Raw genomic sequence first — 12,228 nt, 5'->3', positions numbered from 1 at the left:
AACAATTTTTTTTTTTTCTTTCCCCAATTCAAATCTGACTATTTGTAAATAAAAATTAAATAATATTAATTTTTGGTTTGATTTACGTTTTTAAGAGATTTCTTTTAATCACGGTTTTAAAAAAATTGACGGGGAAACATAAAATCAAATAATAGATGAAAACTATAATCTCAATTAAAACATAAAATAGCACAACAAAGCATAATAAAGGGCACGTATAAGTCGACAATAGATCCAGATTTCAATCCATTCCTTAATGCTCAAATAAATAAATAAAACACATGATATTACCAAAATATACAATAATCAGAATTTTACCAAAATAGAGGGTGAAATCTTCTTTGCTAATTTTTTTTTTTTTTGAATATTTTTTAAGTCTGAGATTATTTGGTTAAATTGTTTTTCATTTCGCATTGTTTTAATAAATAATTTTTAAACAATTTAAAAAAATCTTTTTTCAATTGATTTCCCATACACCGGGGTGTGATCAAGTCTTTATTCTCGATAAATAGTTTTAAAAGAGGTACTATTATTGTTATAAACCCAATATAAAACTGTCACTTGAGGTGTTCCGCAAAACTGTTTTAATAGCTTCTCTGAAAATTAATTCAAAACGTTGTGTTAACGAAGATTATAAAAATAGTCTCTGATTGCTGCATCATGGTCCTCGTTTCAAATTTGGTATGACTATGAGAATAGATTGAGAAAATGGTATAAACAGTCACTCAAGCCTGCAATCAAATGACATGCGTCTAAAAGATTATTGGACAAAGATTCATCGAGCTTTTCTTTTTCTTTCAACTTCAACCATCTACACATATCTTGTGAAAATTCTAATATATAATGCAATCTGACAACTTTATTGGATATTTCAAACAAAAAGAAAAAATTTGATGTACATGTGCAAGATCGCGGCCAATATATAGTTGCGATACATTCTTTTCTTTTCTTGTTTATCTTATAATCGCGGCATAAGGATGGGATGCAATTCAAGATCTTTATAATTCTGCCCAGAAATATCCTGTTGTACATGTTCTTGTTACAACAGAAACAGCAGCAAGAAATTCTATTTTACTTTCTATAAATGCATTGAAAGAGTGACATGCACAGCCAAGGAGACCTACTATAACAGCCTAATGAAGGCAGTAGTCTTTTCCATTTTTAGAGTCTTGAATAACTAAAAATAGAGAGGCAAGGGCAAGATTTGCATCAAATAATCACCAAAAATCGTTGCACGAACACCTTCCATCCTTGAAATGATGATACCTGGTGGCATCTCGCACAATGATTTCTCTTTGTACAATACTGCAAATGAATTTGAGAACAGTATGGCAATCTCCACAAATGCGAAGATTTTTCACTATACGAATGATCGATCCAGGAACAGACTTGAGCAGGCCATATGCCACAGCCAATCTCTCACTATGCCAAAAAAGCTGCCTCACTTTCTCTTGCTCTTCCATGTCATGTAAAACAGAACTAGTATCAGGAACATAACCTCTTCTTCTCATCTCCCCTTCCAACTCCTTAAGCAAACCAAATATTTCATCCTTCATAATGTGACATGACTCCCCAGCAAGAAATACTTGAATTTCCTTCCCCAAGGCAATGGTGCTATAACCCGGTTTCTTTTTGACTTCCTTGGCTGCCATCAACTTCCTCACTGTCGACATTTTTTCCCACATTCCTGCACCAGCATAAACATTAGATAACAGTATATAGGTTGAAGGATCTTCTGGATTCAAGCTCAACAGCTTATTGGCAATTCTAAGCCCCATTTGGGTATTTCGATGGTGCTTGCAAGCACTTAGTAAAGCTGCCCATGTAGGTTCATCAGGCTTAAATGGCATTGCAGTAATGAGATTTTCAGCCTCATCAAGGTGCCCAGATCGGCTAAGAAGGTCTAATAAGCAAGTGAAATGTCTCAATGAAGGTTTAATTCCATAATCATCAATCATGGTGTTAAAAAGTTCTCGGCCTTTGTCAACTAACCCAGCATGGCTGCAAGAATAAATCAATCCAACAAAGGTCACCTCATTTGGTCTTACTCCAGCTAAAACCATTTTTTCATATAAATCTAAAGCTTCACTGGCTCTTCCATGCTGAGCTGCCCCGACTATCATAGAAGTCCAAGAAACAACATCTTTACGGATCATTTGAGCAAAAATGTATTTGGCTGCTAAAAAATCGCTACATTTTGCATACATATCAACAAGAGCATTACTTATAAACAAGCATGACTCATAGCCAAGTGCTATGACAAGGCCATGAATCTGCTTTCCAAACTCCAGTACAGCCAAATTAGCACAAGCACCTATAACGCTTGAAAGAACTAAAGGGTCCACTATATCAATTCCTTCTCTTCTCATTTCAAGAAATAAGTAAGAACCATCAATCCCATTTCCACTCTGCACTAACCCAGATATTAGAGCAGTCCAGGAATATAAATTCCTCACTGGCGCCATGGAAAACAGTTCCATAGCCTTTTCCTTTAATCCACTCGTGGCATACCCAGATATCATTGCAGTCCAAGAAACTGGACTTTTCGCCAAAATAGAATCAAAAATATCACGAGCAATATTGGGTAATCCACATTTTGCATACATATCAACTAAAGACGACTTAACAACATCATCATCATAAAATGGCGATAAAACAAATTGCGCATGCACTTGCTTCCCTTGCCTTATAGCGCCTAAGCTGGCACATGCCTTAACAAGAGTCGCATACACAAAATGGTCGGGTTGCAACATATCACATATAAACATGTTAGGGAAAATGGACAGAGTTCTATTAGGGAGGTTGGCTTGGTTGTATGCAGTGAGAATGGAGGCCCAAGAGACTTGGTCTCTGTTGGGCATTTCGTCGAACATGTAATCTGCATATTGAAGAAGGCCACATTTTCCATAAACATCGAGAATAGTATTCGGTATGGGTTTGGTTTCGTATATGCCTATTTTGATGACTTGAGCATGGAGTTTCTTGGCAATTAACGGGGTTCGGCGTTTGGCGCAGAATTGGAGTTGGTGGAGATAGTGAGAGATTAGCATGCATTAAGCTCTATTGTTTATTGTTCCCTTCGTTTCTTTAGGCAGCGGGTAGAATGGCTGGTCCAGCGGCGTTGGTTTGACGGCGAAGTCTAACATACAAGCGAGGAAGCTTTTCAGGGTAAAATGTCTACGACTTACAAGTGCATAGCGTATGAATTTTGCCGTTTCTCTCTTTCTCTCTCTCTCTTTTTTTTTTTTTTTTTTTTTTTTTTAATTGTGAATTTTCTCTTTTTTTTATTAATTAAATGTTTGAATTAATAGATCTTTTATATAAATGTGAACTTTAAGTTCTTAGAATGCTCATAAAATTATAATCTTTTAATTTAGGAATAAGAATAAATCTCAATTTGCTCTGGAAGTTAAAATAATATTTAATATATCTACAAATTAATTTTTTTACAATTTGTAACTCGCATCAAAAGAATAAAAAAATTTTAATTTTTTACTCAAAAAGAAATAAATATTTAATTTAGAACAAAATATAATTAAAAAATTAATATTGATTTAAAATATAATTAAGAAATAATTAAACAAAAAATAATAAATATTTTTTTAAATCAAATATTTTATTTAATTATTTTCTAAATCAAAAACAAGATACTGTACTTTTTTATAATTATTGTTATGTATTTAAATAATTTTTCTTTCCTAATTTTGAACTTTCTAAATGAGTTTTATCAGTTATGATTTTATGAAAAATTAAACATTTTGTTCTTTTAGTGCAAGCTTAAGGAGTAAATTATACAAAAAGTTATTATAAAAAAATAATAGTGAAATAATTTTTAAGAAACAAAAAAATAAATTCTTATTCTCCATAATAATGTAATGTTTAATTCAATCGAAAAATATGATTAGTGCAACTTGAATTTGACACAACTATAGCAGATTAAAATATATCTAAAATGCTTTTGTGTATATTACAGGCAAACGGGTTAAAATATCTAAAATGCGAGTTAAAATATTTAAAATATTTCTGTGCAGATGGCAAGCAAAATCTGCCGCATTGAACATATAGAGGCATGTAAAAGTTCCACCGCATTGAACGTATAGACAAGCGAAAGTTGCATTAGGCCCTAGTTGTGCATTTAGCACAACTCTAATTTAATATTCAAAATTTAAAATATAATATAAATTGAACAAATTAATAATAATTCCCAAAGCATATTTTTTTTATCATTTTTTTTTTTTGAGAGGGAATTTTTCTTGTCATTTACCTTTTGTACTAAATCGAAATAAAATACTGAATGGTGAATTTAATTTGTTAAACATAATTCAAATTTATGCTCTTAATTAATTACGTGGTATTTAAATACTTCTAATATGTTTGTAAATAACTTAAATTATCTAAATGTAAAAAAATAAATAAATCGAACTAATAATTGAATGATTATAAAACAAAATTTTAAAAAATCAATAGAACAATACATTCGCCGCAACGCGCGAATGATTTCCCTCGTGAAAATCTAAAACGAGATAACGGTTTTAAACAGAAAAGGATTCCTCTCCTCTGAGTCTCAAAATTGAGAAATCAGTAACATTACTATCTATTCATTATCAGATTTATTCACCGAGTCCACATTCACTGGCTGCTGGTTCTTATAGCCGCTAACTTCCTCTTCATAACGCTTTCTATCTGCTCGAGCCTTAGCTTCGTATGGTTCTTTCTCCTCCGCTGCAAATTAATTACAGAAAAACCTCAATACAGACAATGACCATCTAAAATAAGTAACAAGACAACTAAAATCACAAACCTGACAATTGTTTCCACCTATCTCCAAGAACTTTGCCAACCCCACCAAAAGCAATGCCGGGATGACTTTTCTTAACATTCTGTCATAGACATGTCAAAATTAGCAGCTTCTTCGAGCGAAGTATAATCCAACTAGATATCTTTGATTTGATTGCAATGGAAGAGTATTAAGCTCACCTCCCTTTCCATTTGCGAGAAGAACATGAAACCAGACATTGCCTTCTTTGGTGCATTTGGATCCTTTCTTTTTTTCGGTTTTTTCTTCTTAGATGCATCCTCATTTGCATCTTTGGATCTCTTCTTAGATGCTGGCTTAGAAGATGAAGGCTCCTTAGTAGATTCCTTTTTCATAGGCTTCTGAAATCACAATACATTTGATATAAGACATACAACAGATAAACATCTAAAAATTAGTTTCAGTAATGTCAATCTTATGTCTGCAGAAAGAAATTGACATATAATGTCTTACCTTTTTCTCACCATCGCTTTCACTAGCATCAGAATCGTCCTCCCCAGAATCATCAGTAGGTGAGCCTTCGTCGTCTTTGTCAGCAACAAAATCTTCATCCTGCAAATATTAGATTCATTTGAGTGTGTATATTTCTGTGTGTGCCTAACACATGCATACACATCCACATGTTACATAAATGAAATGAATTCCACCAGTTACGTTACAGTGTCTCCAAGCTTACGGAAGATATATCACAAATTTCAACATTAACTAAAAATTTCACCTCTTCGTCACTTTCATCTCCGGCTTCATTCTTAATACGCTCAAGATGCGGGTCAACAGCATCATCATCATTGTTCCGGAGAACAGCAGCCACTCCATTTGTGGTTTGCACATCACCCAGGTTCATAATTTTCATACCCTTCCCACTGTATGGACAAATGAAGCATAAAGCTACAGAATATGAAATCACAGCCAAGCTATGCACAGAAACGAGAAGGCCACATACCTAATGAAGTCAAAAAGATTATGGTACTCATTTCTCTGGATGTTCCGAAACAGATGTTCTTGTTCAGTTTTGAGTCTGATAAGGAGATCAAAGTAATGCATATTTGAGCCACCAGCAGCATGCCTCTCAAATTCAACATAATCAATCTTGCATATGCACCAAAGGGAAACTATTAGGAACAGGTCCAAATTGAATAAACAAATACTAGGAACAGGTCCAAATTGAATAAACAAATACTATGTATTACTCCACCAGCTAAAATAAAAAAACATTATACCTCTTCATGAAGAATAAGGGTTGGAGGCTTGGGTAAGAAGAAGAAGCTTTTCTCAAGTGGATATAAGAGGCCATCTTCAGCTTTCAATGACGACTTCACAGCATAACCATCTTGACAGCTACGGAATTTTCCTGGTTTAGTTACTTTAGCACCAGACAAGCCACGCAGTATTGCTGTAAACATATCATGAATGAGACCCTGTTTGATGAGCAACCAAGCATGTTAAGGCAATTCAATCTTGTGAAGAATTTGCAAGACATTCTCTCTCTGGACTTTAAATACAAATGTATTTGAACCTGTCTAGAGCAGAAAAGACAACATAAAGGCATAACTAGTACCTTATAAGATGGTTCTAATTTGTCCTTGTACTTTGTGCTCAAAAGGTCTTCATTTATTGACAAAGAGCTCTGGATCACATTGTCGGTATCAAACTATACCAAAAAATAGAATAAACAATAAGTGCAAGAAAGCAATAATTATAAGAAAACCAAATCCAACTGAATGATACCTGTAACACAATGTGTGGATACAAAGTTTGGCCCTTGCGGATTGGTGGATCAAGAGTGACAATAACAAAGGTATGTGGCTGGTTAGACTGTAGAAGGGAAAAAAAAGTCCATAATATTTTTCAAGAAAAGTTTGTCAAAGAACAAGCTGCAATGACTCTCAACTCAAAGGCAATCAAGAAAATACAGCATGATTATGAAGACAGAAAATAAGCTCATTGGCAGTTTCACAGACACAGCCAGTGCCAATAAAGATGGGGGAAAACCTTAGGAAGTAAAAAGAGGCGAACAACGCTGCTGTACTGAATTTTGAAATCGTTGGCCTGTCCTTGAAGCCGCAAGAATGACAAATGAAGTTCGACATTGTAACGACCCCTAAAAAAATATTTTTCATGTGATGTGCAAATACAGAAAGTAACATCAGAAAGCCAACATGTGAAATGCAACAACATTCAGAGACATGATGTCCCCTGGTTGTCTTCAATTTAGCCATGAAAGTATGTGAACATGTGTACATGCTGATTCCATGGTTTTTACCTTGGTGTCAGGATTGCAACACCATCAAATGTAACAACAGCCTCTTCACCTCCAGCACCAACATCTGCCATTGACATAATTTTGTCCCGGAAAACCTTGTACGAAGTTAATAGATAATAAATCATTGGACAGTTGGAGACTATACATATGCTTGAACCTGATACCTCCATTCAAAATTACTTTGTTATTAAATGAAGAAGCACATACAACAAGAATAATAAGAATCAGCAACTACCTGTGCAGGAGGATGATTTTCATCACCAACAAACTGGGCATTGTTACTAGGTATATGGAAACTTATCTCCATCAATGAGTCTTTCTGTAAGCATAAATCGCTACACTTTAAGAAATAATAATCTCACTTTTAAATGAAAAAAAAAAAAAAAAAAAACTAGAATTGATAAATTATTTCCCACTAGTCATATACGTTACAATCTCATAGCAAGTCAAGTGATGATTTGGGGAAGGGCCACCACAGGTAAAACCATGCATATGAAATGTTGCAAGACAACTAAGACTGTTCCAGAAGAATGAACAGTGTAAATAATAAAAATAAACCTCATTAGCTCCAGTTGTATCATCCACATGGAACTCCAAGATGACATCATTTTTCCCTTGCAGCTGTGTTTGTGAGACATCTGCTAATGATACTTCAAATGCTTGCTTTGAACCAACTGAAAAAGTGAGCATATTTCCTGGAAAAAGCATGCAAGTCGTCAAGACAATATATAAGCAGCACACATGCTATGAAAGTAGTAGCAGCACCAATATAAGAAGCTAACCAACCATCATAAAGAGCAAAGGTTGTATGAAATTAAAATGGCAAGACAAATCCAACTAGTTGTTCCTGAGAATCTAATGAAGAATATAGTTACCAACCATTTAGATCAACCTCTCCCCAATTACGGCCACTGACTGAAAGTTGCTTCTCTTCTGGTGTTATTCCACAAGTGCTCTGGAAATAATTGGTCAAGCTTGCAAGGTCCTATAAAGCCAGGATGAGAAAATAAATGACAATTGGGAAATTATGAATATCCTATACAATGTTTGTCAAGGGAAAGCCAAAAATAGTTCCATTAAAATGATAACTGAAAACTGCAACAGGTGAGAACCGGGATCATAAGACAGTAAAGACAACCATTAGAATATAAAGTTTGAAGGTGATCTTTTAGAGAATCTAAAATTATAAATGCATGCAGAAAATTAAATGTAATGAGAACTTGAAATAAATTACCATCAGTTTGTCAAAGCAAGCTGCGAAGCAGTATATTAATCCAGTAAATAAAAAAATATTGGTAAACAATTGCATGCATTTCCATAGTAATGGAAGCCACATCAAGTAATATGGAGACTTTGAGATGTGAAACTTTCCAACTTAATAATAACAACTGGAAGGGGGGGGGGGGTGCCGAGAGGGGGTTTGGGTGGGCTGGGATGGGGGTAAGGAGGAGACCTGATCCCGGAATCCAAAGAATTTGTAATACAATCCATCTTTGATTCTGACTCCAAGTTGATTTGTCCTTGGTACTTTCATCCATGTTATTCCTACAACATCAGCTTTATCTACTTCCACTGCTTTACCACCTCCTTGTTTCTTCCAAAGGATTCCTCCAGAATGTATCTTAAGCTGCCCAGGATTCTGCATTTCAAATTAGACCAAATAAACCACATCTATGAGATTCTACTTTTCCACTTTTTGACTATCATAATTACCAAAATTTAAGAGTTACTAAAAGCAGAAAAATAAATCAAATGGAAAACTAAACTTTGTAAAGCTGATAAAAGAAAAGAGAGCTTACGGTGCCTCCGCGGCCGCCGAGAGAGATATTGTTGAAGAGTTGACTGTCGGTCATTTCTGCTCTATCTATTAAAAAGAAAGAACTTTCAGATAAACCAAATTTAACTTCAATCAATCAATTCCACAAAAATTTGATTCTAAACCAGAACTGAAATAGGAAGAACAACATAACTATTTCAATTTCATAAAATATGTATTTAGTTTATTAAGCAACTGAAAATACTATAAAACCCATAAAGCAACACAAAAATGTACGCAATCAATAAATTTATATTGTATAATCCGCAACGAATGAGTTTGAGAGAGAAACAATTAAACAAGCAAAAATTTCAAAATTCACCAAACATAATTGTAAACAAAAATAAAAAAAAACAAAGAATTTTAATGAAACAGAACAACAAGCGGCTAGGATGGAGATGGTCAGAGACTACATTGTGCGACAGAGCTCGGCGGAGATGCTCACTGGCTTTCGAGCCACGGAGAAAAGAGAAGATGAGATGAGATGGTGGAAGAGAGAGAAAAAGAAGAAAGAAAGAGATAAATGCCATAGTTCGATGCCAAATTCAGGTGAGATTAGCTTAGTTTAAACACAGAGTATGGTTAAGGCAACGTATTAATAATTGCGGCATTGAATTTTTGAGACAAAATGGAAAAGTACTTCCCAAGAGACGAAAAGAAAGCAAGAAATTCAGTGGAAATCCTTCCTTCATTATTCCCTTGCTTTCTACCATTTCTTAGCAACCAAACAACTAGCAGGAAACAGAAAACTGACCTTGAAAAGAGTGAGACCACAGGAAATTTCAAAAGTCGACGGATCTTCGTTCATAAAATAAACATCAGTCAACAAATAATCCATACAGAAATGGTAGATTTCTGTTCTGTAACGAATATGATTGATTGGAACAGGAAGATTATACCTCAGACGGAAGAATCGGAAAACGCTAACCCTGCAATCTCCGATGATTTTCAATTTGCACTCGTGCCGTCTGTCACTGAGTCCTTTTTTTTTTTTATATAGATTAATTTTAATTAATTTTATTCAAAAAAAAAATTAACCAACCAATAATAGGTTGATAAGTAGTGGTCAACTAAATAATAACTGTTAGAAATTGAATAAATAACACTTTCCCTCTATTTTCCCTCTCTTTCTCATCTACCAATCAGTCCTTTTTGCTTTTGAAAAGAGGCTAATTGTCTTTCCTTCTTAGCAAGTTAACTATGAGCGTGATTTCCTCTGTTTTCTCCAAAGCAGCGCATTGGTTGCAGAGTGTTCTTAGAACATTGTTTTAAAAGCAAAATCTTCCATGGCAGCCAATGCTTGAAACACTCCCAGAGATTTTCCTCCCAAATTGTTGAAATAATTTTCTTTTAATTGACTTTTATGCTATACGATATATTCATCTCATGCAAAGATTAGTATTCAGTTGGAGGGGTGGATTCTGAAGCAGGGTATAAGCTCTCCTTATGAACACTTGGTCCTGACAGATATGGTACGCCCAAATTCAAATTCCATTGCTGTAATACTTGAGATGAGTTTAGAATAACAAGGGATATGAAACAAAGGAAGAAAGAAGAATCTAATTATCTTACAGAATACATTAGATATATAAAAGTATGGCAGAAGTAAATGACTGTAAATGTGATTCTCATTTTCTAAACTTTAATTTTGAAATCAACTTCTAAGTATACAGAAAATATTACTATTATATACTTTTGGCAGTTCTACATAGAGATTGCAATGCTATTAACTTTCAGTATCTGTTTGCTACACATGAAACACACTGATCAAACATAAATTTCTTCCCTCTGATGATCCACTGTGACAAATTGGCCTCAAACTATGTGTTCTCTTTCTAGCTCATTCAAAACAAAAATGCTATCCTTCTCTGGTGACATGATACGACAAGTCATCAGCCTTGAAGACTGTTTATGTCTCTTGTCGTTTAATTGCTCTACATAAAAGCCAACTGCTACTAAGCCTGAGGAAGAACAGACTGAATCTCATAAACTCACCCACATTGTATTAAAAAGATACAAAATTGGAAGCTTTCACTGTATAAGAAGTGAAGCAAATCACCAAATATGACAAAAATGAGAAACCAAAAATAGTGTTTAGTATAGTTCCTTTCTTCACCAATCATCCATGGAAACAAAGGGGTGTTCTAATAACCTATCAGCAGACAATCTCTGACCAACTCTTCTGTCGAAGCACCAACTCAAGAAATCCGTCGCTTCCTCTGAGACATGGTCAGGTATCGCAGGCACTCGATCAGTATAACCAATCACAAAAAGCATATGAGCTGTATCAGAATAATCCCAGACTGGTTTTGCTGTTAGCATCTCCAACACAACACAACCAAGTGCCCATATATCTGCAGAATAGTCCAGTTTTCTATCCTTGACCAATTCCGGCGACATATACATGCTTGTTCCTCTCAAACCGGAACACTCTGTTTCCTTTCCTTGCACTGCCATCGCCAACCCAAAATCAGCAATTTTCGCCATATAGTTCCCACCCATTTCGCCACTACCAGGCACAAGTAAGATATTACCTGGCTTGATATCACAATGAACATAACCGTGACTATGAATGTAATTCAAACCACGAAGAATGTCCCGCGTGTAATTCTGAACTACAATCTCAGGCAATCCACCGCCAGATAATCTAATATGCTCGCTTAAACTAAGACCAGAACAGAACTCCAAAAGCAAGTTGTATATCTTCTCACCGTTGCTTATCTCAGTTACTTCATCCCCATAGCAACGAACCACGTAAGGGCTTGTACCGAGATCAGAAAAAACTTGTTTCTCGTACTGAAGTGAAGATGAGCGATCCATTTTTGCTGATTTCACCGCCATTTGAAAGGGAAGATCAGAATCTTGCTTCAAGGGTTCTTTTCTTTCTGCGTAAAAAACAGAACCGAATCCGCCTTTTCCAAGTAAGAACAGTCTGACCCAAGAAACTCCATGCGAGCTTTCTAAAGTAAGGCCAGTAGTGATACTCTGCTTCTTTGCCATCTTCTTGACTGGCTTCTTTATCACCGCCATTAGAGAAATTGCGATAGGTTGTGGGATTTGAAGTATTAGATTAGTAGTGAATATAATAAAGAAACTGAGTTGATATTGATAAAACTAGTTTAGTCGGATACTTGAGAATCAAGTTTCTCAAGTATGAGTGTGACAGCTTCTGTTTTTACCGTTATTTTCCTCAACCCAGTAACTGGATTAGTATTCGGAGAGAATCTTAATCATCATTAAGATCCTTACATCGTTAATATCATTAATTTGCGGGATACACACACGCATTTAATGATACTAGTTTTCATCCAATCTTTTCATACATAATTTTTT

General features: G+C 34.9%; 3 protein-coding genes across 4 annotated transcripts; all 3 read right to left on the bottom strand.

The window, feature by feature from the left end:
- Positions 1–839: 839 nt before the first annotated feature.
- LOC105639120 (Pentatricopeptide repeat (PPR) superfamily protein) lies at positions 840–3,251 on the bottom strand. The gene has a single exon (XM_012223068.4). The coding sequence runs from the start codon at positions 3,048–3,050 to the stop codon at positions 1,218–1,220; it is 1,833 nt and encodes a 610-aa protein (XP_012078458.1). The 5' UTR covers positions 3,051–3,251; the 3' UTR covers positions 840–1,217.
- A 1,162-nt stretch (positions 3,252–4,413) lies between these two features.
- Positions 4,414–9,928, bottom strand: LOC105639119 (FACT complex subunit SSRP1). 2 transcript variants are annotated; one of them, XM_012223067.4, is made up of 18 exons: positions 9,795–9,928; positions 9,650–9,693; positions 8,879–8,943; positions 8,533–8,718; positions 7,959–8,064; positions 7,638–7,774; positions 7,315–7,398; positions 7,080–7,174; positions 6,809–6,917; positions 6,545–6,631; positions 6,375–6,467; positions 6,037–6,234; positions 5,760–5,905; positions 5,535–5,679; positions 5,270–5,368; positions 4,978–5,157; positions 4,802–4,880; positions 4,414–4,722 (listed from the first exon to the last, which is right to left on the bottom strand). In XM_012223067.4, exons 3-18 carry the CDS (start codon positions 8,930–8,932, stop codon positions 4,595–4,597), a joined length of 1,926 nt encoding a protein of 641 aa, XP_012078457.1. In that variant the 5' UTR covers positions 8,933–8,943; positions 9,650–9,693; positions 9,795–9,928; the 3' UTR covers positions 4,414–4,594. The 2 variants fall into 2 exon arrangements, with proteins under 2 accessions (XP_012078457.1, XP_089578252.1); XM_089722126.1 differs by lacking the exons at positions 9,650–9,693; positions 9,795–9,928 and adding an exon at positions 9,309–9,620.
- A 401-nt stretch (positions 9,929–10,329) lies between these two features.
- LOC105639163 (mitogen-activated protein kinase kinase kinase 20) lies at positions 10,330–11,956 on the bottom strand. The gene has a single exon (XM_012223136.4). The coding sequence runs from the start codon at positions 11,923–11,925 to the stop codon at positions 11,008–11,010; it is 918 nt and encodes a 305-aa protein (XP_012078526.1). The 5' UTR covers positions 11,926–11,956; the 3' UTR covers positions 10,330–11,007.
- Positions 11,957–12,228: the final 272 nt, after the last annotated feature.

This window comes from Jatropha curcas, chromosome 5, assembly GCF_041381405.1.
Source record: "Jatropha curcas cultivar XTBG-Jc1 chromosome 5, XTBG_Jcur_1.0, whole genome shotgun sequence".
Taxonomy (NCBI): domain Eukaryota; kingdom Viridiplantae; phylum Streptophyta; class Magnoliopsida; order Malpighiales; family Euphorbiaceae; genus Jatropha; species Jatropha curcas.
This window is presented reverse-complemented; position numbering and strand designations above follow the sequence as displayed.